This window comes from Micropterus dolomieu, linkage group LG08 (assembly GCF_021292245.1).
Source record: "Micropterus dolomieu isolate WLL.071019.BEF.003 ecotype Adirondacks linkage group LG08, ASM2129224v1, whole genome shotgun sequence".
In the NCBI taxonomy this organism is placed as follows: domain Eukaryota; kingdom Metazoa; phylum Chordata; class Actinopteri; order Centrarchiformes; family Centrarchidae; genus Micropterus; species Micropterus dolomieu.
This window is the reverse complement of record NC_060157.1, coordinates 3,283,526-3,311,521: the sequence shown is the minus strand read 5'-3', so window position 1 is coordinate 3,311,521 and position 27,996 is coordinate 3,283,526. Positions and strand designations below refer to the sequence as shown.

At 39.8% G+C, this 27,996-nt stretch overlaps 2 protein-coding genes across 4 annotated transcripts; one reads left to right on the top strand and one right to left on the bottom strand.

The window, feature by feature from the left end:
- Window positions 1-442: 442 nt before the first annotated feature.
- ndnl2 (necdin-like 2) lies at window positions 443-7,136 on the top strand. Its single transcript, XM_046056191.1, has 11 exons — window positions 443-529; window positions 821-884; window positions 2,097-2,216; window positions 2,324-2,387; window positions 2,821-2,900; window positions 3,010-3,104; window positions 3,812-3,891; window positions 3,988-4,030; window positions 4,690-4,752; window positions 6,540-6,654; window positions 6,742-7,136. The coding sequence occupies exons 2-11, from the start codon at window positions 834-836 to the stop codon at window positions 6,829-6,831; spliced, it is 801 nt and encodes a 266-aa protein (XP_045912147.1). The 5' UTR covers window positions 443-529; window positions 821-833; the 3' UTR covers window positions 6,832-7,136.
- On the bottom strand, window positions 7,079-23,714 carry LOC123975057 (6-phosphofructo-2-kinase/fructose-2,6-bisphosphatase-like). 3 transcript variants are annotated; one of them, XM_046056189.1, is made up of 14 exons: window positions 23,396-23,714; window positions 19,093-19,218; window positions 18,297-18,393; window positions 18,034-18,100; window positions 17,381-17,455; window positions 17,234-17,290; window positions 16,031-16,152; window positions 14,943-15,150; window positions 14,704-14,850; window positions 14,373-14,477; window positions 13,212-13,341; window positions 12,541-12,603; window positions 12,362-12,426; window positions 7,079-10,782 (listed from the first exon to the last, which is right to left on the bottom strand). In XM_046056189.1, exons 1-14 carry the CDS (start codon window positions 23,475-23,477, stop codon window positions 10,723-10,725), a joined length of 1,404 nt encoding a protein of 467 aa, XP_045912145.1. In that variant the 5' UTR covers window positions 23,478-23,714; the 3' UTR covers window positions 7,079-10,722. The 3 variants fall into 3 exon arrangements, with proteins under 3 accessions (XP_045912145.1, XP_045912146.1, XP_045912144.1); XM_046056190.1 differs by lacking the exon at window positions 23,396-23,714 and adding an exon at window positions 22,665-23,123; XM_046056188.1 differs by lacking the exon at window positions 23,396-23,714 and adding an exon at window positions 20,695-20,846.
- Window positions 23,715-27,996: the final 4,282 nt, after the last annotated feature.

Genomic DNA, 27,996 nt, shown 5'->3' with positions numbered 1-27,996 from the left:
CCAGTAAAGATACAAGTACAACATTATTCCTATCAATGAAACTAAACTACATTAACAACATTGCAGAGGTTAACATTTTGTTACACTGCCATTAATGGGCCTATAGAAAAGGAAAATTTCATCACCATCATTTCTTAAATGCTAAAGTGATTTGACTGTCACTACAAATCCAGATTAAATTGCATTGTATTGCATGTACATTTTTATTTTACCTGAAAAACATGCAGAAGAAGATTAAGTAGACTGGTTGATGTTAAGAACTCTATGAACTGAATTTATTTTATTTGTTTCAAATTATTTTGTATTGGCTTTAATTATTTGTTTGTTTTAATATTTCTTCGTTTATTTGTCCATATTCCCGAAGGCTGTCACTTCTTAGAAAGTTTCAATAAAGCAAAATAAATAAATAAATAAATAAATAAATAAACAGCCGGCGCGCCCGTTTTACGTCATCAACAGGCGTCTTCAAACCCCACCAGCGGGAGTTCGCGCAACTTGGAAACGGCTGAGAAGTTTGCATTTAGGCAAAGTGAGTGAATAATTTTAACAGGGCGGGTTGTTTAATACTCGAGTGGCATTATTGCGGTCCGCTGAGACAGAGACTGCGAATATTAAACGTTAAACTTTTGTTTTCTGGCCGCTAACTTAGCTAACGGTCTCAGGTTAACCTAGCTAACGTTGCTTTAGCATCCGCCCTCGCTGTGCCGCTTCCTTATCCGCCGTGCCAGCGGAAAGATGTTTAAGTTGCTGTGTTTTGTTTGTTGTAATCCACATAAAGCATAGTGACCTGACCGTGCTTGTATTTTGTTGTGTTTATCAGTCGGCGTGTCGACATGTCGCAGAGAAAGAGGCTGTCCAACACACAGAGCTCCTCTCAGAGCAGAGTAAGTGCGTTTCTTTTAGATCCTTGTTGCATCTGTTTATGTCACTTTGAGTGTTTTACAGCCCTGCCCTCTTTCAGCAGTAAACATGTGTACCCCTGCCGAGTACAGGTGTGGAAACAAGTTCATAATCGACTGTTTAATATTAATGTAACCGCATAAAGCTGTGAATTAATGTGTTTATCTGGTTATTCATTTCTGAAATGACTCCCTTGAAGATCTGCTCCAGACATGTTTTCATATAAAATCTACCTGCTTGATATAAAACCAAAAACGTTACCAGGATTTTAAAAAAAAATAAGTCAAATCAACATTTCTTTCAAGTTTAAAGGCAGATTTTTTTTTTTTAGCTCCTGAGTGAAAGTTTCCTTTATGGTCAGAACAAACACATGATAGTACTTGAGACCACGTTTTGATGTTTCGATTTGGACCTGACCGAATTTGTACTCGGTCTTGTCTCGGTCGGTCAGGATTTTATTTCAAGACCATAACTTTGGGAATATCCATAAATTGCTTTTGCATTGTCTGATTTATTTGTTAACATCCTAACTTTGATTGGATGTAAAACGTACTGCTTCAAATGCAACCAGTAACCCTAATTAAACGTGTTGTTAACGACTGTCACCCCTCCCCGTGATGGTAAACATGGAAAAGGAATAAAGATGCTTACATTGATTTCAGCTCTGAGTATTTTAATGTGGGTGTTTTTAATGGCTTTATGGATCTTTCTGATCAATTTGAGAAGTACCTGTGATGTCGTTCCACATTTTATTGTGTGTCATGTAATGTGGGGAACTGGTCTTGGTCTCGGTTTGGGCAGTCTTGGCTAAAACACTATTGATGCCAAACAGTGGATCACTTGAGACAGAACATTTAAATCAATAAACAATCTTTTTTTTCTGTCCCTTAACTTCAGTGAAACAAAATTCTTCATAGAAAAAATTAAGTGCTAATTAGTTCATGATTCAAATGAATTAAATCAAACATTTATTGAACATTTGTTATATTGTTATTGAGGAAAATTATATCAAGATAATTATCATTATCCAGCCCTACATTTAGGTAACGAGCGTAACCCCAGGCATAATAATATTTTCAGGGACAGTTCATTTAAGTTGTCTGTCTGGGCTATCATCTTTTCTGTGAATGATTGTGACAGTGTGGTTTTGTGTTAGACTATTTGTCGCTGGTTTCAGCTGAAGTTTTTGCATTCAGAGGCAACCGAGCACTGTAGCGGCTCAGGAAGAAGATGAAGACACAACCTACACCCAGCCAAGTACGTCACAGGTCCAGAGAGGGCTGGAGAAGCTCACACCTTCACAGGTCGACCAAAAGGTAAGAGATGTACATAAATCCACACAGGGTGTTATTTTAAATGATCTTAAAAGTTACATTTCTTTTCCTTAATGATTTATTTACACATTGTCCTGTCTGTCCTGCAGACAGCTGAGGTTGTGCAGTACTTCTTGGTGAAGGACCAAAAGAAGATTCCCATACGGCGAGCAGGTACAGCCGCATATATACACACCTTGCAACAACAAGTTCATTACCTGTCAAACTGTGTGACTAATCATATTGCAATGAAACTTTGAGGAAAAAAAACAGATGCAAGCAGAGAGCTGTGATCAACGTGCGTCATCCAGCTTGTGTTTTGAAAACGATAATTTGGCACGTATATCTACAAATCTCAAGAGCAGGAGAGTGTTGATTAATTGGTTTGAAATCTAGGTTGTAGAAGCAGTCACTTTTTGTGATGTTGGTCCTAAGTTTCTGACCACCTTTGTTCGCCAAACCTCTAAATCGTCCATTGGTGGACGTGTTTGCAAGACCACCATTACTGATGGTAGAACAAAGATCGTCTGGGACAGGCCATAATTTCACAGTGTAAAAGGGACAATATAAAATAACAGTATAATAAACCATTTCTATGTCTTCTCAGACCTTGTGAAACACGTGGTGAAGGAGTACAGAACCATCTACCCTGAGATCATGAAGAGAGCAGCCCGCATTTTTGAGACGGTTTGTTCAGTCTGAGAGGATCAGTGGACTAAACATTGTCATGTCAAAGAAATATCACATTAGAACTACTAACTGTCACAATGTTGTTGTTTTCTACTGTTTTAACCAGGTATTTGGCCTTAAACTGGTCGAAATCGACACCAAAAATCACATGTACATACTGATCAATAGGTTTGAGACAGCTGAGGCAGCCTCACCAATAACGTGAGCATCCTTAAATTTATATTTGTAAATGTTTTGCTAGGGATGCACCGAAATGAAAATTCTTGTCCAAAACCGAATATAATGAAAAACTTTCTCCAATACCGAACAAGGTTTTTGTAAAAAAAATTTTTTACCTTTGCATAAATTAAATAGTCAAAATGCGCTTTTTTACTCCGTGTTTCCCACAGGATTTGCTGAGAATATGGTGGGTGGGTCCGGGGCCCGAGAGGGTCCGGTAACTAAATTACTAACCTGCCTGTCAGCTCGCTCTGCTCCGTTTCAGTGGATTTACCATAAAGGCTTAAATACGTGTGCACTTCAAATTTAGGTACGGCTAGCTTAATCGCCTTCTCAGAAATGAGTGACAAACACTCAAAGCGGGTCAGACCGTTTGTTGCCTTTTCTAAGAAGTCAGACACAGAGGGAGTGGATGTGCTGGGAAACAATTCAGCACAATTCTGTGTCTGCAAACGGCCATTTGTGCGTATTTCTCGGCATGTCAACATAATTGTTCAGTAAAATTTATTCAGCTTGTTAGGCCGAAAACCGAAAGCGTTTTTTTATTTGTTTTTGCCATATTCGGCCGGTTAATTTTGGTTGTCAAACATTCAGTGCATCCCTACTGTTTTTATCTCTGTTATTGCATCAATTCTTAAAAATCCTCTGTGTGTGTGTGTGTGTGTGTGTGTGTGTGTGTGTGTGTGTAGTAACCCCACTAATCCAAAGATGGGTCTTCTGTTTGTGATCCTGAGTGTCATTTTCATGAAAGGAGGCGTTGTCAGAGAAAGTAAGAACATCCAACTATTGCATTCATTCATTGCAATACTGTGTGTGTGCAAACAACACCAAGTGAAAACATGTCTGCTTGTGTTTTGTGCTGTAGACCTCATCTGGAATACTCTCAAGAAACTCCGTGTTGACCCCGGGTAAGGAAAGATATGTTTAATACATCTTTATTAGAGTCGACTGATAAATCAGTGTGCTGATTTTATGGGTAGATCTGAGCTAATTGCAGATTAATCTTTATCGGTTGTTATAAAAGCTGATAAATGACAATGAAAACAGAAATGGAGAGACGGGATCCGTCATGTTCTGAGTGTTATTATACAGGGCGGGGATCGCGCAGTGGATAAGACGCATGCATTTAGTGTGAGAGACCCGGGTTTGATTCCCACTGTGACATCCACTATTGTGTCTCAGCGTCAGCTAAATGAATAAACGTAATGTACTGTTATTGCAGAGTTTGACCACCACAGGGCGCTCTGCAACTCGCCTGGTGGCAACAAGTGTTTGGCCACAAAGCAACCAGCTGACACGATCAGCTGTATTTTTGTTCAAAGTGCTATTTATGACAATAAAAAAGTTTATTTTTACACTGCATAAATGTTAGGGATAATGTTTGTTTAGAAAAAGAATATTGGCTGATATATCGGATTGTAAAATAAAATATCAATCCATTAAAATCCCATTTCGTTCGGGCTCTAATCTGTATGTGTGTAGTCTGATAATTTATGACTCGACTTATTCATGACTTTAAATGCTGTCTTTTATTTCTGTTTATTGCGACGATCGAAAATCTCTCCAGAGAGAAACATGAAGAGTTTGGTGACGTGAAGAAAGTGGTCACGGACGAGTTTGTGCGTCAAAGGTAAGGAGGAACACTTGAGGAAGACCTTCACTCTCATTAGCTTTGTTTACACGCACGCAAAGAACCTGCTTACATATTTACAGTCTGCGTATGACCATTTCATTTAATTTTGTTACCTACCATATTTTTAAATGTCATTGACATTTTGGAAGCATTATCTTCTTTGTTGGTTCCCACCGCTAAACATTAAATATGTGAGTCTTGCTTCCAAATTAGGGTCACTGACCTGCTGCATGTAACCAGGTTACTTCAGTACATGCAGACATGTTCTCCGACTATCCTTGTTTCTTGTGGATTCCTAAAATCAGGTTTCTGTAATCTCCTCTGATTACGAGAACCAGATTTCTCATTTACATGAGGTTTAAGGTATCCTGTTACCTGTAAACGCACCCCGACCCCTAAAAGTGTGAATTTGAAGCATTAAGCTGGATGATAGCTCACTCATCTAATCCAGTGTGTTTGTGATCACAGGGTCATGGGTTCAAGCCCTGCTAGGATCCCTGTATTGTACTGGTGTGTTCAGAGCCAGTGTCTGTCAGACCATAGACTCTGGTTTATACCACACCACAGAGCAGCAGGAGAGTGAAAGAAGCCAGACCACTACAGCTGTGGCTGGACCAGCACTAACTCCAACATTATGACTGCGTTTTGTGTGCCAGCATTGTTTTATTGTTGTCCCGTCAAACCGCTGGCTAACATTTGAAATGATAGTACTTTCTATTTTAAGTGATTTAAATACAACAGAGAGATTACACGCTGCTTTTCAATTCAACTCAAGTTTGTTTGCTTGTGGGTGCATCAACATGTGGAGTTGTTTTTATGCTTTAAGCTGTGGGGGTGGGAATCACCAGAGGCCTTTATCAGACGATATTATCACAATACTCATGTGACGATACAATATTATCGCGATTTTAAACATATTGCGATATATTGCAATTTATAACTTTTTTTTTTTTTCCCCAACTTCAAATTGTGTCCCCAAAGGAAAACTCTTTTTCTAGTGGACTGAAAAAGGAACTGATTTTTATTATTTATAGTAAAATTCTCATGTACAATTTATATAATAAAAGATTGATACTTGACGTTCATGTATTGACACAATATTGCCACGGAAAATATTGCATTAGTTTGCTGTATCGATTTCCCCCCTGCCACCCCTATTAAACTGCGATGTGGGTGGAAAATAGTTCACAAGGACACCTTCCTTTTAGTTCAGTGTACGAAAAGGACTATTTTAGACTGTTGTGGATAGTTTTTGTAAAGCTAATAAACCACCACACACACACACACACACACACACACACACGCACACTGCTGCGCAAGCATCCTGGATCGTTTGGAAACGAGAAGCCAGTGTATACCGTTGTGCACAAACTGCAAAGCTTTACTGTAAGGACTGTTGGGCCGTGTTCAGAGCCACTTCAGCCTTGCTTGCAACGTGATGGGAAGTCATCAGGTATATAAATACGTGCAGGTGGACATCCCTGCTAGATTTCTTGGTAACGTGAACACGTGAGGAAAGATTAAATAGTCGGCGCTGTGAAAACCTTCTGCAGTTGTAAAATCCTCTCTGACTACTATGAAGCACTGTGATGTGTTTTTGGCACCTGATTCCTGGATCTTTTGCTCAAACTTGACTTCCCGCATTATATTTCATCAGTTTACACTTTGAATCTGGCACAGGTGTGTACGCAATTTTTAGTGCCTTTCAGCAGTTCATTCACTTGTTCATGAATGTGCAGAACTAGGCTACTAATGATATGCTTATTGTTTGTGTGTGCGTGTAGGTACTTGGAATATGTGCGAATCCCTCACACAGAGCCAGTTGAGCATGAATTCAGATGGGGTCAACGTTCTGAAATTGAAGTGTCAAAAGCCAAAATCCTCGAGTTCATGGGTGAAGTAAGTAACTATAAGTGAAGTAATTATTTGTTGTTAGTCAGTGAACTGGATATTTGGACCTAATGAAGATTTGGTGTTTGATCTCAGCTCCATGAACAGGATCCACAGAGTTGGAGGCAGCAATACAGAGAGGCCCACCAATCCAACCCAACACAGGCCGGCGGCACCCAGAGATGACCTTCTTATTTATTTTAGGAGAGAAGCTACGTTTTCTTTTTCAATGTGTTTTTGTTTTCATAGTGAAGACAGACAAATCTACAGTTGCAATACGAGACATATAAATCCAGGGAGTCAGTTTAAACTCTCAATTCAAATCCTCATTATTATACATATTTGTATGTTCATACTTTGTTAGCAGTTAGTCTGTTAAGTCTGAGATTGTTGTCTTTTTAAAGAGAAAATAATTTAATATCACACACACTTGTCAGATATCCATTTTTATTATATTGCCTGGACTTGAAAATAAAATCTTTTATAACAGATTCAACATGAGTGATTGCATTGATTGACTTTTTATTGCTGTTCCACAATAAGACAGTCCTGTTTAAGGACCTACTTGACGTCCTAGTTGCTACATATTACAGAGCTCAGGACACACAGGCACAATTGCACATGTACATAGAGAAACGCATAATGACAAAGCTGTGACCTTTTAGATACAGTTTGAAAAGCACAAGTGTACTGATTTGACACTGCATTTGCTGCCACTGACCGTAACAGCTGAACATGTGCTTTAAAGGGACGACTTGATATTTTAGATTCTAGTTTTCTGACACTCGTCACATTGTGTTGGAAGACAAACATGCATTTATTTACACTGACGTGTGCTGGCATCCCTTTTTATTTTCATTAAATAAAGTTCCCCTGAGAAAATTGTATTTGCTATTGCTCCCCCAGGTGACCCAAAGTAACTGTTGAATTGAATACTACTGCTTTTGAGAAGCAGAACAGCAGGATCCTGCATCAGAAAGCGAGATTTGTAGGTTAGCCGGCGATCTTTGGGTTTAACTCGGGTTTTCTGGTACCATGAAGCTGGTTCACTTTTTTAATTATGTTTTTTTATTTTTTTTTTACGACAGATCACTAATGATGCAAACTTATGCTGCAGGGCTAATCAGCTCCCCAGAAGTTTAACTTCAGAGGAAAAAATCATAAGTTGGCAAGAGCTCGACTACTGACCAGTCAGTAGGGATGCACCAATCTGACTTTTTCAGTCCCGATACAATACCTGGACTTTGGGTATCGGCTGATGCTGAGTACCGATCTCATACAAGTGTAAAGAAGATGAAGAAGATGTAATCCTCACTGTGAGGACGAGACTGGAAATCAATATTTTATGTATAAGGCAACATCACGCTTGACATTGCTTCCTAACTTTGTAAAACAAAATGCTATGTGGCTCTCCTAGCAAAATGTTTGGGTCATTGTGCCCACTGCTGACACATTGTGTAGTACACGTGTAATTGAATAGATTGACCATCTTGTCACTGATACCGGATCCAGCTATTTGAGTCTGTATCGGGCTGATATCAGTAGTATCATTGGCAAAAATAAAGCATAATTATTCCTATGGGATCCTATCTAAAACAAAAGGGAAAGAGCTTACATGTGTCTGTTTTAGTTTAAAACAGCTGAGGCATAATTCACCAAACTATATGTTATAACCAACTTTTTAAAATCATTGCAGCTCAGGACTAAAAAGACGACTTTATGATGATAACTGGAAATAAAAGTATACCCTCAGTTAACTTTTATCAGAAAATAAAATCCACAGGTGAATTAGCTCCCAATCAATTATAAGTGCAACATTTTGGTCAGATGTCTGGCAGCAGAATCACTTTTTTGTTGGTTTTACGTTGGCATTTAGGCTACGACTTTTCCCACATTAGGAGCTTTAGCACTACTTTTAATATTTGGATATTATTTCTGAATGTTTTTACAGCATCTTATTCTCTTCAAGCTGTGCGATTAATTGTTTTGTATATTGGTGAATAACACTTTCTGAGTGTTTGACAGAGTCTGCTGAGAAGCAGCTTTATGATACCAGTTATCCAGGTTCCCTGATGCCGGATTCAGTAAAGCCAGGTAAACCAAAGAGGCCCCAGATCCTGACCTAAGACCCAAGTAACCCTGATCACTACACAGCTGCACTAAACTGATCATGAAGACCATGAACATAATGTAGTTCACAAAGGTTTAACAAACAGCCATCAGTCATCTGTAAAATAGTTCCAAATTTAAAAAAAAAAAACGTTTGCACCAGATCCCCTCAGGTGTGTTCGTTAAAAACATAGTACAGTACACACACAGAGTACAAGGCCTGCATCTGCCTCCAGTCTATATGGAGGGTGCATAGAGTACTCATGTATATTTGACTTGTGTGAGGCACATCATGGTATTGGGCAGTTAAAGTGCCAAATGTCCCTTCTAGTTTCATTCAGCATTTATACCAACGTACAACACCGTGACATGTCCACTGCAACAAGTTACACCACCACCTCCACCCAAAATTTACCAGAGTAATTTGGATACTTGTATGATGTTCCTCTGTGAATTTAGACATGACACAAAATGACTTACAGGCCAGTTTAAGTTTAAGGAATAGTTCGACACTTCACTTATTCACTTTCTTGCAGGGAGTTAGATGAGAAGATTGATGCCACCCGAGTCTCTGTATGGTAAAAACGAAGCTGGGGCCAGCAGGCGGTTAGCTTAGCTTAGCATAAAGACTGAAAACAAAGGAAAACCGCTAGCTCGGGTCTGTCCAAAGGTTAACAACATCTACCAAGGAAGCGGTGACTTCCTGGAGTCAAGCAACCAGTGCAGACTCCAGTAAGAGCTGAAACTGTGTTTACAAACACATGTTTTCTGACTAGAGACCAAATCTAGAGACACGTGGAAAGAAGTACATGAATATATTTACACTATCGTGTCCTTTATTGAAACAAGGGTCTCCTGAGGAAATTTTACTTTCTAGGTGAAGCTAATTAAAAAAGGTGGTCCTGTGGAGTGTGACCACTAGTAACACTTTGGAGCGATGTTTTTACGATTCACATCGTGCTGTTGGTTTCACGCTCTTCTGCTGATTGACAGTTGGTGGCACCAGGAAACACAAAGTCAGTGTAGAAGAAGACTGCAACTAGTTAACACGGATGTAAACAATGCTCAATTTAAAATAAGGAAGGTGGAAGGATACGCAACATGTGTGAATGTAAACTTAACTACATTTGTTTTACTTTAAAATTCAATGCTATATTTTTGAGTCTTGTTGTGCATATGAGGTTGTTTTTTTGCATGGATAAAGCCAACAAGATATAAGGTGTTAACTATTGAGCTTTCGAGATGCTGGTAGGAAGATTTGTGTTAGATTTCTCAGAGCCAGGCTAGCTGTTGCCCCCATTACCAGTCATTATGCTATGCTAAGCTAATTGTCATATCTCTGTCACGTCATATTTAGACACCAGTGTGGTATTGATATTGGTATTGACTCATCTAACTCGGCAAGAAAGCAAATTTCTCAAAATGTCAAACTATTCCCTAAAGTCTCCTTCAGCTTTTAGTCAACACTGTGAAAACTCTCTTCTCCTCTTCATACCGCTGTGACTACGAGTAACAAAACCACAGCCTCTCAGAAATAATACCTTCTTACCAGTCATCTGATTCTCATAATATACCTCTGAATGTGGAGGAAGATTGCAAATGGCTCAAACCGACATGCCAGTTCACGTTAAGAGTACAAGTACTTATAGTACAAGAAGGGAAGAGGAAATATACAAGAATATTCCCACAGTAATCCTGGTCCTCTGGACAGTGTTCAGTAGTTTTTCACAGTAAAGGACTCCTCTTCTTCATATCACTGACAGTTGACCTGAGCCCTGCATTATAAAGTGCATCTACGGTGGAAATGCTGTAGGAGAAATGTCTCATTTTCACATATCAGATAAAGTTTGTCTATTTCACAACAATGACCACAATAACAATGAACAGTATGATTCATTAAATTTTAAAAAAGGCCACTTTCCATGAGGGTGGATGGAAATGATCCAGGTCCCTGTTGCGTTTCCTCCTCTAGATGTGTTCTGGGACCGTCTCTAACGCCTCTGCCGGTTCTCTGTTCACGTCCACGTTCTGAGAGAGACACAAATGCATGCTGTAAATCTGAGGCCACGGTGTGTTTTTCATTTTTTTTTTTTCAGTGAACTCAGTGTACTGTATGTTTTTCCCCTCACCCACATATTTAACAGTTTCAGTTTTGGTTTGCTTGCTAACATCTCTGTTAACACCGTCCTCCTACTACCAAGTTTATAAAAATGTTGATACATTGATCTTCATTAAACTTCGGGGCCACCGCTGTAGAAGCCATCGCTACCTCAGTAAATTTGAGCCCACTGTAAACTCTCTGTTTGTGGTTTGTGTTTGTGAATGAAAGTGATTTTAGCCTAATTAACATCACTGTAAGTGCCCCTGTGGACAGCTGTTAAATGCCAGTGGTGGAATGTAACTTAGTACCTTTAGTCAAGTACTATACTCTTCTACTTTATACCTCTACTCCACTACATCTCAGAGGCCAATATTGTACTTTTTAATCCACAATATAATTTGATTAATAATGATAAATGTTTATTTGTAAGCACTTTATATTTAAGGTTCAAGGAGTCTTTATTATCCCTGAGGGGCAATTCGTTGTGCAGCAGCAGGATGTAACATAAATAACACATTTACAAACAACCAACCACAATCAGTAAGAAAGAAATTAGGTATACACTACATAAAAGTTCCACATTTCACATTTAATTATTAAGTCAGGCTATAGCAGCAGGAACAAAATAGTTTTTGTGTCTGTTTGTCCTGCATTTAGGCCAGACGGCAACAAAATGAAGCAGCTGTTCAGGTGACTTGGGTCGGTCAGGACTGACTGTCTTAAGATTCCTTGTCTCATATAAAGAATTTAAATCAGTCAGAGGATTTCTGCACCTTAGCTATATATTTCAGCCTGTTTTTGTTTTTAAGAGTGAGGGACCCAAGCCAGCTCACAAGGGCAAAAGAAAGAATATTTTTTAATAAAACAACAATAAAACATCCTCTTAAAAGGCTATCGACATTGACATTGCGAAGTTTACGATGAAAAAACGTGTTGATGTGATTTCTTTTTACAAACAGCGTCAACTTGTGGCTCGAAGGTGAGTTTGTCATCAATTATGATACCAAGATATTTGTATTTGCTTTAAACAAATCCCAAAGAGCTACAGAGTAAAAACAGGAATTTACTGTTTTTACACTGTAGAAAATAAAAAGTCGGACATGTAGTCAGCTTATAAAATGAAACTATCCAAACATATGTAAATGTCTTTGTTTAAGAAGTAGTTCTAAGTAAAATGCTATTTACACATTAATACATCAGTAAAATATATGTGTAACTCTCAAAGGACACATTTTTCTGAAGCAAGTATTTTTATTTTAGGTACATTTTGCTGTACTATTAATTAAGAGAATTTTCCATAGGAGACTTTTACTTGAAAGTTATTTGGGGGTTTTTTTTGCCCTGGGTTTCACCTGTCAGGCCACATACAGGCTGCTGTAACCCCATGATATGTGGTTCATGTTGTGGCTGATGATATGAGCTCTGAGGCCACGACTCATATCTTGGAAAACTACCTGCCCTCCTCTATATTTAAAAAAAGAAAAGAAAAATAAACATTACATTTACCTCTGGTTTGTCCCTGTGTGTGTTAACAGCTTCAATGTTGAGGAAGACAGACTCCACTTTACAACCTGAGAGAGAAAAAGGCAAAGTTTTAGGGCGTTCTGGTGCTGATGACAGATGAGGAAATTAAAGGAAGAAGCAGAGGGAACCCTAAAGGGGGAGCTATTTACAGAGAGACTGACCGTAGGCGACTGGGGTGAGTTTCAGAACTGTGTGGAGAGGACACTTCAGGTAGGGCAGCTCATCTGACACACAGGGAGAAAGAACAGTCACATGATATAATATAGATGTAGTTGTAAAAAGTACAAATCCAATGAAAATACCATGGCTCGACATGTTATTCTGTCACTCAGCTTCAAGCTTCGAGGTTCCACCTGAAGACGTAAACCTTTAAAACACCTCACAAATATGCTCACTGCAGTTTTTTACCGCTCAAACTGGAGGAAAACGCAGTTGTTGGGGACTATTTCTAGTGGTGGATGAATCGTCATGTCTTGCTTTAGTGAATTATTGTGTGTGTGTTCATGGTGATGAAGGAACATGTCACCCGGTGCAGCAGTGAGGCTCACAGCTGGGTTTTAATAGTTTTTGGACAACTTAGGAGCTCTACAGCTCAGAGGTAGAAGAAGAAATATCAGGCTGTGATACACACACAGGACTTGTTAGTAAGTGTTGGATCCAAAATATCACCAGACGTATCCTTTAACACCAAGAACACTAGAAATCCAGTAAACCTCTCTGAGTTTTCTGCAGGATCTCGGGAGGCTCATTCATTTTGGAGGTAATCATTTAAAAAAGGTGGGATGCTACGTGGAAAGTGGTGAGTCCTGAGAAGTGTTACTGTAAATCTTACAAGCACTCTTGTCCAGAAAGTAGGCCAGCAGACATCTCATCACAGCCTGGTGACAGATGACTAATACGTTCTCCTGCCTCTCCAGCTCCATGATCACCGGCTCCAGACGCTGGACAAGGTCCTCATACGACTGGTTCACAGACAAACGGAGAGAAGGTATGTTATAATGTCCACACGTTCAGTTCAACCGTCGTTCAACCTTACACAAATAAGTACTGAAAAAGCAAGAAACTAGTGTTTAAACAAATCAGTTGATCAAAATTCTTTAATTAACAATTAGAACTTTATCAGTGCAGTGAGCTAAATGCTAATCTATGTTTGGCTATGCTTACCTGCTCATAATGACAGTGCTAACATGTTGATGTTATGCAGCCGTAATGACATATCACAGCGGTCACTGTCTTAGTTTACAGTGTTGGAAAAATAGTTAGAATCTTTCTTTCCGTCCTTTTTTCATAAACTACTCACTTCAGTATCATGTGGCTCATTAAACTGGAAAAACTTTAGCAGGATTCAGGGTCCCATGTCCAAATTCCTGTCTTATCTTATAGCACAAAGTTTACAGAAAACTGTTTTCAAGTATGTTTGGAACAATTCGTTGTTGTCCAAAGCAGTGGTGGAAGATCTTTAACTTAAGTAAAAGTAGCAATACAACAGTGTAAAAAGACTATTATTAAAAATATTACTTAAGTAAAAAGCACATAAGTATTCGCATCAAAATATACCACAATTGACCAAAAGTAAAAACGGCCAATTTCAGAATAATATACTTTATATTACTGGATTATAATTATTGATGCATTAATGTGTAACCGTCGCTAATGTTGCCACTGGTAGAGGTTTCTTTAGCTTATTTATAATAATACATAATAATACATCATTTATTTGTGGATTATATATTGTATTAATAATATGAATCTGTAAAGTAACTAATCCACTAAATCCGATAATTATTTGATCATCAGGACAGTCATGTGAATACTCCAGATGCTTTTTGACCTTTTAAAAAATAAAGTGCGAATGACAAAGTTTGTCCTGGTGTCAGCTCGAGTTCAGGTTTAGTTACACTGACAAACGCAATTCAGCTAAATCACTGGTGTCGTCCGTTACAGAGCATAAGAGAAAAGGGACAACATTTTCCTGTACACTCTCTTTCCTCACCTCTCCTTTAGGGTAACGGTAGCGATACTTGTCTTGGTCCCTCAGTGCAAACTCCTCTGGGTAATGCTCCTGAATCTCCTCATATGTCATGTCCTCACAAACCCCCTGAGGCAGCAAACACCGAAAAACAGAGCAAGTCTAAATAACACACACAAAACTCTCTCTCTCTCTGACCCGTCACCTTCTCAACCCCTCCTACACAAACGAGCAGAAAATATTTTAAAAAATTTAAAAAATATATATATTTGTACAATTACTCATACTGGGAACAGTGGCGTACATGTTGTAGACACAAACATGCTACGGATACACACACATTCTCAACACTCACAGCGTCTATCTCATTGAGGGCCTTCCACTGTTCATACTGGACTCCCAGAGCCTCTGCGGTCTGGATGGTCCTCTTCATGTGGCTCGTCCACACCTTCAGGTCAGTGATACACTGCCCACGCATGTACTCACCCAGAGCACTGGCAAACTGAGAAGATGTAGGAATAGAATCAGGATGTATGATAATATGCAGTCCACATCCACAAACACACACACACACGAGCGCTAAAGACTGCTAACCTTTGCCCCGCGAGGCGACAGCCCGGAGTCTCCCCCGATGCGACCCACGAGGTTGAGTTCGCTCTCTCCGTGGCGACACAGGTAGATGGATCTTGGTGTGACGTGGATGTTCATGAGGTAGTAGACTATCCTGCTCTGAATGTGGTCCTGGACACGGTTCACCAGGTATCTGCTGCCCACGTTGAAGATTTTTATGTAGGACATGTTCCTGCATAAAGAGACAAAGAGGGCGGCAAACAGCGGCACATTGTCGTCAATCTTCATGTATTATCTCTGAAGATCACAGGATTCAATTTGAATATTGCAGCTAGCCACCTGAGAGGACACCCACCTGTCCCTCAGAGGGCCCGCGTCCTTAATTATGCAAAACGTTAAGCTTTAATATAATTTAAAAGGATGAGTTAATTCAAAATCACCCCCTGCACAACTGTTACGAAGAGGGAAATTCACTTTAAAGGCCAAAATGTTTTTGTGCCAGGCTGTAATTTCTGCTGGGGTCTGTGGGGACTGACACGCTTTTGGAGCCAGCCTCAAGTGGCCATTAGAAGAACTGCATGTTTTGGGCATTTGGCTTAATTTAACAGCTCCGGACCGTCGTGGCTGCTAGAAGACTTTGGTTATGTAAAATAAATGTAATGAATTATGAGCAAGGTATGGTTAGAGTCCGGCAACTACACAAGTTTCACAAGTAATAGTTCCACATTTTGGGAAACCGCTTTCATCTGTGTAGGGATTTAAGCTACAGCCAGAAGCTGGTTAGCTTAGCTTAGCATAAAGACTGACAACAAGGGGAAGCATCTAGCCTGCTACAGTCCAAGGTCACAGAGTGACCTATCAGCACCTCTAATTAATTTTATATAACGACAGGCATCTCAGCTAATTCTCGGGAAGAAAGCAAATAGCCATATTTCCCATAATGCCGAACTATTAATCCAATTACCATTACTAAAAAGGTGAACGTTTAGGACTGTAAAGGGACACGAAATCCAGTCTACTGCATGAAAGTCAGACACGCTGCACATCAAAATCGTGAGGTGGGAATCATCCAGTGTGGATGTAAGTAGGACCACTGGGCTGGATGCTGTCACCTGTCCTTGTTGTCATCCAGTGGGACGTAGGTCAACTTGTAACATTCGATCCTCTTCAGGAAGTCAGCCACAGCCTCCTCTTTGTCACAGTCGGCATAGTCGGGGCTGCTCAGCTTCACTTGCTGTTTTGATAAAGAGAGAGTTTAAAGGGTTTGAGAGACATAAAACCACAGTACACGTCCTCACCTTATGTCTAACAGGCTTTAGGGGACACAGTGGACCTCATTAAAGACCTGTTTTGTTTTCATATTCTTTCATCCATCAGGTTTGCACTTATTTATTGCTCGATTCAGAATACCCTGTGTTAAAACTGATTTAATTTCAACTTTATGTCTGTTTCGTTCGTGCTGAGGAAAGGTTTTCTTAAATGAACATGCCACTTTATGCAGAGTCTAAAGCATCTACCTAGAAGGACTCTTAAAATATGAACTTAGTAAAACATGAAAAAGTCCATCCACAAAAAGCTTTTTAAATTGTAAACGCATATTTTTCTCTCAGTGTCATCTTAGAGTGTAAAAATCTTTAATGCTAAACAGAAATTTTGCAAAACAATAACATAAGCTCAGTGAGGGTAGTGTGGTAAAGTTAAGAAGGACTTTCTGTCGCCTCAAACTCTTTCTGTAAAAATTTTAAACGTCGATATATCAGATCACACAGCTGTTGTTATGAGCCCATATTTATGTTAATTTTGTCAGATGACATTGCGACCGTAACGTAATTTGTTCAGACCGCTTCAAACAACATGGAAACGTGTGTTTTTAAAATTTAGATGGCTTAGCGTGGATGTCTAAAGGACAAGACTGGAGGAAATAACAGATGCTGATTTGATTTTTGAGGTATTAAACAAGATGTGAACCGCATATACAGCAGACTAACTCACAGACTGAGCTAAACTGAACTGGAAATAAATAAGGGCAGAGAAGCTAAAAGACGGATAAGAGCAGGAGAACTGCTCTCCGTATGTGAAAACTATCTCGTTTTGGAACAAACGTCACACCAGATCTTGCCAAGACACACGTGACCTGACAGAATCTGACCACGGTGTGCTCAGCTCAGCCTGTTCCACGAATAACAAATAAGAAACACGCTGGGCCTTGGCTCAAAACAGCTCTTGGCTCAAAGCACAGCTCTCACTGTGATCTTGGAACCACAACTTCACTACAACACACACACACACACACACACTTTAATATTCTCACTTACTTTAATATTCTCAGCGATGATTTCTGGATCATCACATATGGACTCCACAAAGAAGACCTGGACAGGTGGGAAAACAGCGAGAAAAACTGTAGCAGAATTTGGATTTTTCAGGTTTCCATTTGTAACAGAGCAAGCAAAACAACAAACCTTGTAACCGTTTTCCTTGGCAAAGCTGAGGATGACCTCTCTGCGCTCTGGGGTGGTGTTGGTGGCATCGAAAACCTTACAGAGACAAATGAGATTAGTCATTAGTGAATAAATGTACCAGTGCTATTTGGACTTCAGACCTGAAAAGGGTTTAATGGTGTAAGGTCCAAACTAAAATCTTCAGATTTAGAAAGATACATAAATACTTCATGTATGACCAAATAAATCTTACTATAAAAATGTTCATTTTAAAATCATGAAAGCTCAATTAAAGTTGTATTTGTTAGACAAGTATGATTGACATTGCACTTTTACAGCATATAGTGTTATTTTTTGGGCAGGCATTTTGTGTCTTTATTGGATAGAGACCGTAAAGAGGCAGATAGGAAACAGGAGAGGGGAGTATGGCATTGAACAAAGGTCGCCGGCTAGAATCAAACTGGTGACGGTTGCAACTGTGCAGCAATGCGCACACACTCTAACCCTTCAGCTACCAAGACAGTCCCTAGCATATAACATAATTTTAGTGGTGAGAGTGAACCAGACCAGTAAAGTTGAAACATCGTCAATTAATACATTGTTATTATAAAAATAATTATCTACAATAAATAATTACATCCACTTTAAGGATAACAACATAATGTTTCACTCACCACCACCTGCCCCTGCTCTCTGGTGAAGTACTCACACACATCTTTGAGGGCAGTGATGGCACAGGCCCTGTGCGCAGAAGTAGAAAAAAACATGAATTATGCAGTATTTCAAAAACAGTCTGATTTGGATTACAGTCACTCCCCCACGCACGGACGCTTTCCTACTTGTTTCATACAAATTTAAGATGTTTTTATACCCAGGAGATGAGACAAAGACACACACGCTGTTGGCAGTGAGACTCCGTGAAGCTGAAGGTTCATACTTGCGTATCTTCATGGCCTCTGTGTTGTCGGGTCTGAAGAACTCGAAGCTTTTGTAGGACCGTGTGGCATCTCTTCTATACTGCCCGACATTGAACGCTGTAAAAGAAAGAGAAATGATGTTGCAGAAACTTCTTCTGTAACCACAGATTCATTCAAGGTTTAAGAAGCTCTCTTTAGAATCATTTATTTCTTATTTTATTTCTATTTTTAGGAATATCTGGGATGTATTGTGCAAGGAAACTGAAGTTTAACATGTTTAGTTTATGCCGACATTTTCTCATGGAAGTACAGATGTTAGGATGCTGCAGAATTTCAATTAGATCCAACATAAAAGGAACAGTTCCACTTGTCTTAGTGAGTGTTCAGACATTAAACAGTCCTGCATTAAAACAATGCCGGGGGCCGTGTTGGTGCGGACCTGTTGCTTCAGGTACCACTGAGACATGAAATGTTGAAATGCCATGCTGACCAGCTATTAAACATCATATTCGCTTTCTAACAGCTGTAACAGTAAAATATGTGTAAGTAACAAATATATAAATTAGCATTATACTGTATCTTACAGTTTAATGCAAAGAAATATCCAGCCATAGCTATTCGTGTTAGTAACCACATCAAATGTTTTTGCATAATCAAACATCCAGAATCTGCACTACTTCTTGTGAGCCAGTACAAATAGGGAAGAAGAACCATGGAGACCAAATGTTAAGAGTGATTACATGATGGTTGAAGGTAGTGAGCGTGAGTCCCTGTGAAATCGGAGTTTCGGTGTAATCCTGAACTGTCAGGTGATACCTTTAGTCGTAACGCCGATCCAGTTCAGGTATCTGGTGAGCTTTTTGGAGATGTAGGTTTTCCCTCTCGCCGGGAGTCCCACCATCACTATCATGGTCGGGGAGTTGGTGAACTGGGGCACCGATGCTGAAGCACACAAACACAACGACAGACAGTTAAAACACCTGCGCTTCAAGACAAGACAAAGATTGGAAAGGAAGGGGGGCCTACCAGCACCTCTGAAGCTCATTAATTAACAACATTTTTTTTAATAAAATTACCAATTTTACAGTTCAGGGGGGGTTGTGCCAATCTATTTCTTGACTGGGATGGATAATATCTGCAACTGCTCAGAGGCAAGAAACAGTTGAGCACATAATCCCCTGTAAAATGGTGAATTGTTTTTTTGTACAGTCTTTGGGTTTTACGCTAAGGGACATAAAACTAACCGGCTGCTCTGTTTGTTTTCTGTTTCTCTGGATATTCATTTCGTCTGTTCAGACCTTCGGGTTATTGCATAACTTCCCCATTAAAGTTTACAAATGTTTAAACGCGCAAATGTTTACACTTTTACGACTATAAGCTGAATCTAGAGTTGAAACAATGAGTTGATCTAAACTACAAATACTTTTATAATCAAATACTCGTTTAAAATCCCATTTTTTTCTTTAATCAGCTGCATTGGTTCTATCATCTCAAATATGCATATTTGCAAGTTTTTTCTCTTGATAATAAAGTTAACCCAGTGTTAAAAAGTACATTTACTCAAGTACTAGTAGATATTGTCATACTTGTACTTCACTGTGTTTCCATTTAATGCTACTTTCTACTTTTAATCCACTTCATGTCATGGGAACTATTGTGCTTTTTACTGTGCTACATTTATCTGACAGCTGTTGTTACTTTTAAAATTTAGGTTGTACATTTGAAAACGCAATAAACCACTTAAAACAAAAAGTTTTCAACCTTTTTGTCTTGTTAGCTCTTATTAAATAAAATGTATTTAATTTGTTAGCGTTTCCACCAAAAACACATTTCCCCTGTAAACTTCTGGTTTTTGAGGCCAAAAAGGAAAAGGTCTGCAAATATTTCACAAAAAATCAAAAATTAGTACAAAAAGTGAACTTGTTTTTTTCTTTTTTCCTTTCATGAAAGGACCCTTGGACTAAACTACCTGTTTAACTAACTGTATATAAAGAAGTTAAAACTAGCTCCTCCTCGAGCAGCTACAACAGTAAAATGCTGTTCTAACATTGATGCGTCAGTTTTAACAATCTTTTAATTTTAGATAGAATCAAAAATCAGATTTGAATCAATCATCAGTCTCAAACCTGGTATTTAATCGTGTGAAAGTAGGGGGATTGAAAGGGATTGTCACATTAGCCTGATGAAAGAGCGTACACATGCTCTCAGAGAGAACCTGTGGGGTGAACGGCCCTGCGGTCTCTCCCAGAGAGGGACCCTGTGCTCCTCTGAACCCAGCTTCACAAGTGAAGTTGCTCTGCTCTCAAAAACTGTCTGACACCTCTGGAGTGCACAAGTATTAACTTGTCAAACTCAAGTGACATGAAACAAAGGCAAACAATGCAGGATCGGCGTGTGTGTGTGTGGGTGTGTACTCACAGCCTCTGCGTTGGCTCAGTCTGCTTTTCATCCATGGGACCCAGATCTTCTCCAGAGGATTTTGTGTGAGCGCTCTTTGTGTCTCTGACATGACTTCAACAGCCAAGTGAGTCTGTGTATCTGCCTCTGTACTGTCTCTATGTGTGTGTGTGTGTTTGACAGGAAGATGAAAAGTAAAGAGAGGAGCTCTCCAGGTGCACACACATTTTGAACTTTCTCACACGATGTCAGTAGGGGAGGAGATTTGAGTCGTCAGCACACCTGTTTGGTCCCGATTGGTGGGACTACATGTCATTCACATGAACGTCCCAGTAAAGCCCTGAATTAGGTCATCCGCCAAAAAAAAGGGCAACTCTAAAATCTGAAGCACACAGGAAGTGGCGTAGCGTCACAGACCAGGAACATCAATGCTGAGCAGCTCTGTTGTGACTTTAACGGATGGCTACTGTAATGTCATAAACAAGCCCATAGAGTGTGTGTGTGTGTGTGTGTGTGTGTGTGTGTGTGTGTGTGTGTGTGTGTGTGGGAGCAGATGAGTAACACTTGATGTTAATGTGGTGCATGTTTGGCCACCAGGGATGTAAACAGATATATGTGAGGACAAACATCTGTTAAAGTCATTAGCTCGTGACCCAGTGGTGCATGTTAACTAAGTACATTTATTCATGTACTGTACTTTTTGTACATTTTGAAGTACTTGTTCCATTTAACGCTACTTTATTCTTTTACACCAGTACATCCCAGAGGGAAATATTGCACTGCTAGACTGAACTAACATCTACAGCTACTTTTCAGATTAAACATTTCATTCAAGACAAACCATCTTAAAAAACTGAGCTGCATTCCAACCAACTACTTACATTAAAATGCTGTTTAGAGGTTAAAATGCATTATTATAATATATGGAGGCCACAAGTACTTGCTACTTATTGTGATACTTACATTTCGCTGATATGTACTGATATATATACTTCTGTTCTTTTACCTGGTTAAACTGATTTGATGCAGGACTTTGACTTGCAATGTAAATATACAGTCCTCCATTACAATTAAAAGTAGCTGTAGACAAAGGCTTTGATAGTAAAAGTACAGAAGTATAACAAGTAAAACTACCTTAATATATCAAAAGTATATATTATGTATAATGTGTAATTTGAACTTTAAAAGAACAACCATGATTATGTCATATGTCAACAGGATTATCTCTACCTGGGCTTTAAAAAAATGTTTTACCTTAAAACATCACAGAAAAGCAGTACAAACCGGAAGTGTGGGATTTGAACGGTGTGGACATTTAGGCGGCTGATTAAAGTTGCTAGTGAGTTGCATTATGGGAAATGTGTTTATGACCAAGACTAGAGACTAAAAGTCAAGACATCTTCGACCTCTGCTGCTTCGATTGTGACCATTCTAGTTTTAATACATGTCTGACATGTATAATAGGCCTATATACTATAATTATATAGGCCTATAATTATTATTAATAATAATGTATTAATAGCATTTAAGTAGTTTAACTTTTTTATAGCTAATTTAAACCTCTTTATCTACTGTTACTGTCTACTGGATAATTTAATCTATACCAATATGCCATATTTTTAAAAACTGATCTAATATAAAGAATATATTCTAATGTATGTGAAATCCGTATGACAACCAACATGGATATAGTTTTTGAGGGACTCAAATGAATGTCAAAAGTGCCAATGCAGGACTTTGTCTTTACACTGCAGTACTTCTACTTCCATAAAGCAAGTGATTACTTCTTACTGCTGTCACCTCCCATTAACCAGAGTTCACAGAGCCGTATGTCTCAGGAAAAATGTTTAATCACTGAGTCATCTCATGCAGCATTTCATGCAGTGAGTGTGTTTGGGGAGAGGTGTGTGTGTGTGTGTGTGAGAGAGAGAGAGAGATAGACAGCAGGTTATTCATCTCTCTGCTCTTCAAGCTGCCGATTCAAACCTCACCTGTGCTCTCGCGTCGCACGCGCAGCAGCCGCCGCACATGTGGCACCCTCTGCTTCTTGGACTCCATTTCTTTTTTTCAAGCAGAGACTCAGAAAACACGTGGTTGGCTCCTGATCTCACGACCCCCACCCCCTTCAAAATAAACGCCTGACAACCCCGTCAGCCTCCTTCAGCGTGCAGCTACACTCTCTGCTCTGTAGTCCACTCCTTGCCCCCGGCAGACCCCTCTACCTCCCACACCACCTCCGCTCTGCGGGCCAGGGGGGAGCGGGGTGGTGTTGGGGAGTCCACCAGCAGGACACGGTGTCCCATATGTTAGACGGCTCCCAAAATATCATAGGCTACCACTTACATAATGGTGCATTTGTGCGCGGGTTGTGCAGCTGGGGTGTGAGCGCGCATGTGGCTGAATGATTTTATTGGTTTTGTTTTTATTCAGCTCCAGTCCCGTTGGAGGGGCGGCGACGATAACCACGCGCTCTGTGCAATAAAAGCTAATGTATTTTGGCGTCATTGGGCCACGCACGCGCACACAGCCCCTCTCTCACGGTGTTACACCAATGAATGAAAATAAGATGAGGTGTGTGTATGCGATCCTGCGGGCACGTACATGTTTGTATTACGCAATTGAGTTACTGCTTTGATAACCTGCATGCACAGCAATCAGCAGTGTGTGTGTGTGTGTGTGTGTGTGTGTGTGTGTGTGTGTGTGTGTGTGTGTCGTCACTCACCGTGCGGCCGCTGGAACCGGAGCGTCCTCCCCGCGCCCCCCTGCGGCTCAGCCCGGTCTTGCGTAATCGTCGCTCCGTTCATGGTGCAAATCTATTCCTGGCGGATCGTGTGTGTGTGTGTTATGAGTGTGTGTTTGTGTGCATGCAGCTTGGACGGACAGACTGTGTGTCCCTGCCTCTGCTCCGTGGCTGTGTGATGGTCAGTCGGTATGCAGGCAAGTCGCAGCTTGCCAAAGTGTCCTAAAATGTTGGTCCTCCTCCTCCGTGTGCTCCCTCCGATTTAGTAGGCTATCCCTCCGGTCACACACACACACACACACACACACACACACACACACACAGCCTCCGTCTGCGTCAGGGAAACTAGTCCTCCAGGTTTAACTCCTCGTTATCTACTCTCAACTCCTTTCTCCTCCCTGTGCGACCATAAACGGCTCCTCCGAGTCTCTGTAAACAATTGTTCCCATCATCCGCCCCGCCTCTCATCTGTCAGCTTCCTGATGATGGTATGTGTGCATATGTAGCCTTACTAGAGTACAATTTTGAGGTACTTGTATTTTCCTTTACATGAGTATTTCTATTTGATGCTACTATACAGTAATACAGTAGGCTATACTGTATTATTCTGAAATACACTTTTGTTACTGTAAAAGTATTTTAATGCTGATACTTTTGTTCTTTTATTAGTAATTACATTTTGAATGCGGGACTTTTACTTGTGACAGAGTATTTCTTCTCTGTACTATTGCTACATTTAAGTATAATACCCGAGTACTTGTTCCATCACTGCATAATTATTAGTTCTATACTGTTCATGACGCAATGAAGATGTCAAAACTTTAAGGAGCACTCCACCTATTTAACAAATGGTAAACCTTTGTATGTCTTCTGCTCTGTGGCCGTGGAGGAGCTCTGTTGAATGACCCTGATGATGTCACAGTGATGTCATCAGGGGCGTCTCAGTTTGTGCTTAAAGACTATACAAAGTTACATCAGAAGGAATACGTTACAAACTAAAGCTGTGGTTGAAAAATGTGACCATTGAACAGGCAGGAAGAAGGAAATACGCTTTTGGTTGCATTATGGGAAATATAGGATCAGTTTTTGGGGGGCATATTAGGGACTAAAAGTCAAGACATCTCAGCTTCTGCTGCTTTGACTTTGACAATTTTAAAAATCTGTCTTGTGGAGACTGTCCTATATAAGTATTCGACTTTAGGAAGCCCTTTTCAGTCCTGCAGTACGTCACATTTCTTCTCCATCTATCTGTTAAAGTCATTTCTTTTTGTCTACATTACTGTTTTTCACTTCATTTAGACATGACAGGCTATCTAAAAAGACACAGTGCTCTGTGATATTTAGCAATAGCCGCTTCTCTTAATGAATCCACTTATACACTTTCACTTCAAATTCAGCATTCAACGTTATTAGAGATCCAGTTCTGCTTGTTTTATCATTTCGGACGTACATTTCATGACAGGAAGTTAAATAGGGACTCCTCTGTATGTAAAATAAGAAGAAAAGTATTTATAAACTGATCTTAGAAGAACTGATTTTGTTTCTGTGTGCGTGAGATGACAAAAGTTTTACAGTGATCCTAGAAAACTCTCTCTCTTTCTCTCTGCATGTTTAATGAGCATTTACATTAATCACTTTAGGCTTGTGTTGTGTTGCAGGTCCAACCTGTACGATTGCTGTCATGACTTAATGAAAGACACGTGACCGACATGTTAATTGGGGATTGATAAAGTATTCAAGTCAGAAAAGGCAGCTTCCTGCTCCACTGCATTCCTGGCCGTGCTTATCAGAGTCGTGCGACAGTCGCACATACCAGATGTTTTTCATTTTTTGTTGAGCATTTGATTTATTGAAAGCTGTCAGGATGTAAAGAGAATTTCAACCAACATGAAAAAATATGCTTCTAAAATAAATTGCAGACCCCAGATTGAGTTGTGAAACAATGTGATAGCATAAAATAATTTAGAAGAGGCGGTTAGAGTTACTTTCAGAATGAAATATTGTACTCTTTACTCCACTGCATTGTAGTTGCTTTTAGGATAAATGTTTAGCATAAAATTCAAGGACGGTTAAAATCAAGGGAAACTGGACCGGTTGAAGATACTTGAAGACGTTTTCCGTTGAATCCCAGCCATTCAACCTCCAGGGGGTCATTATCAAGGTAATGAATACCACTTGGTTTGTTAGTGCTCCTGGCTGTTGGAACGACAGTCGTTGTGGTCGTTGGAGTCACATGAGGGCCAAGTCTGAATGACTGTCATTGACATTGTCACGAGACCAAATGTGAGTGTTTATTATCTCTCCTGGGAAGAGATTAGGGGGCGGCATTGAAGGTGAGAGGGAATTGGTGTCTTAGCCCTCCTCCTCTGGATGGTCTCTCTATTCTGGTGGAAATAGCCTCTTTCACCCCTCTTTCGGACCACCTGTTCAAAATATGTACATGGTTATCATCGGAAGAGAGTGCCTTTATCCTTCAAATGTAGGTAAACTGCTATGTCTTGACCTGAAGTGTTAGTCCTTCTGTGTACACTAGATTGCATTTCTGGTGTTTGGGGGTGCGGTCTTTCAGGTGGACCAGTATCTTTCTGAGCGTGATCTTGAGTTTAACATTCCCACAGAGGTTAAATAGCTGGGATTCCTTGACAGTCACAACTGAAGAAGAACCTCAGATGCGAGGCGAAACATCTTGAAGTATCTTCAATCAGTTCAGCGGAGCTTGTATTTAACCTTAATAATTATGACCTGGATGACTGAGAATCTTCAAAGACATAATAACATTGTCGAATACAGCACATTGTCAAAGATTAAAGCGGAGATTTTAGCAGTTCCCCCAAAGAGATTTCCCTTTGAGACTTCTCACAGTTTCATTGTAAGGCCATAATGGGCAAAACTCTCATTTCATGAAAAAGGTACATATTAATGAAAAAGAATTATGTAATAGACTTTTGTTTTTTCTTCATTCCTCCCATTACAGTTTTTTCACAGTTGCTAACATGCATCGGTCAAAACTGAAGTCACGTTGTCAAAAGTCTTCACACAGTCAGAGAAACAGAAGTGGATGTGGTAAATCGTTTTTCATTGCTTTCATACAAAATGCATTCAGTGACCACTTTCTCCAACATTCATGAACCATTTTCTCATTCACACTCCCACCAGCTGCACAACACTATATGTTTGCAGCACATATTTCAACTTTTCGCCAACACAATGTGCCCAAAAAAACGTTAAAAACACATTAAAAACAGAAAAATCTTAGTAGAATATTTACAGTAAAATGTATGTTCACGTCTATGGTGCATAGGGAACTGTGCGTTTTGAACAAAGTGTTTTTTAGAACTGCAGTCTGAGTGTAAAGCAGGAAATGTGCTTGTATTTCAGCAGAATTGGTTCAGAGGGTTGGTACATGATTTGCAGGTTGTGGTCATTGTGTCTCAAGTGTTATTGTGTAAATCACTGAGAAAAACTGCATTGCAGCACTGACATTTTAGGAATTTGTGTTTCAACTTTTTGTTTTTCACAAGTGCATTTCTGTTTTATTCTTTTTACACGTAGTTTAGTAAAGTCAATAAATTAAATGAAATATGTGAAAAATCATTCCAACTTCCGAGATAAAAGTTCTTCATTTATGTATAATGCTCCCTGTTGGAAGTGTTTTTTAGGTCTGTGTACTGTTTCCAGTGTATCTTGAGACGTGTATGAAGTGTTTTGGTGAGTTTTGGAGGTGAGAGTAACAGTTTGGCCAAGATCCATGTTGGTTTTATGCAGATTGCATGAAGAGTCTTGATAAACTATGGTACTGACCAATGCATGTAGCAACTGAAAAAAACTGTAATTATCTCACAGCCTTTTGTTTGGGTTTTTAACTGTACTGGACGAAGCAGTTAAAACTAGCTCCACCTCGAGCTGCTACAACAGTAAAATGCTTCCCTGACATTGATGCATCTGTAGTAAGAATCTAATAAGGTCAAAACACCCACACTCTCCTCTCCAACAACTGGAGGATTTTATAAAATGAGTCTTTTGAACCGGAGTAATGAACAAAACTCTCTCCATAAAGCTACGGTTTTCTATTGTAGCTCACGTACATTCTCCCATTCCTCCTCTGGTACACTCAGGTTTCTGTCCCTTTCTGTTGCATTAAGTGACTTACATTTAGTTCGTTTTAGACAGAGACATTTGTTTTAGATCCCTATTAAGTTTTGAGATGGTTTTATTGTTTGTCTCTTGGACACTTTGTTGAAGAAAGGTACAGTTTGCTGTCAAAGCCTTCAGACAAACGGCAGTCCAAGATCTTTAAGTCTGTGTGCTGACGTAAAAAAAAACAAAAACAAAAGAATGAACAAAATCGAAAACCAACGCTGGTCCTCATAAAGACTCACGTACAAGAACACACACACAGAAGAGACGAAGCACCGGCTCAGGTCTGTTCAGGATATGCGTAGTCCATGTTTATTTATTAGTTGACAGTCTGGGGTTAGTTTGTCAGCTACAGTACAGCGCACAATGCAACAAGCAGGTACAACATCAGCAACCCTCAATATTGCAGTACACCCCCCCCCCCCCCCCCCCCCCCCCCCCCCCCG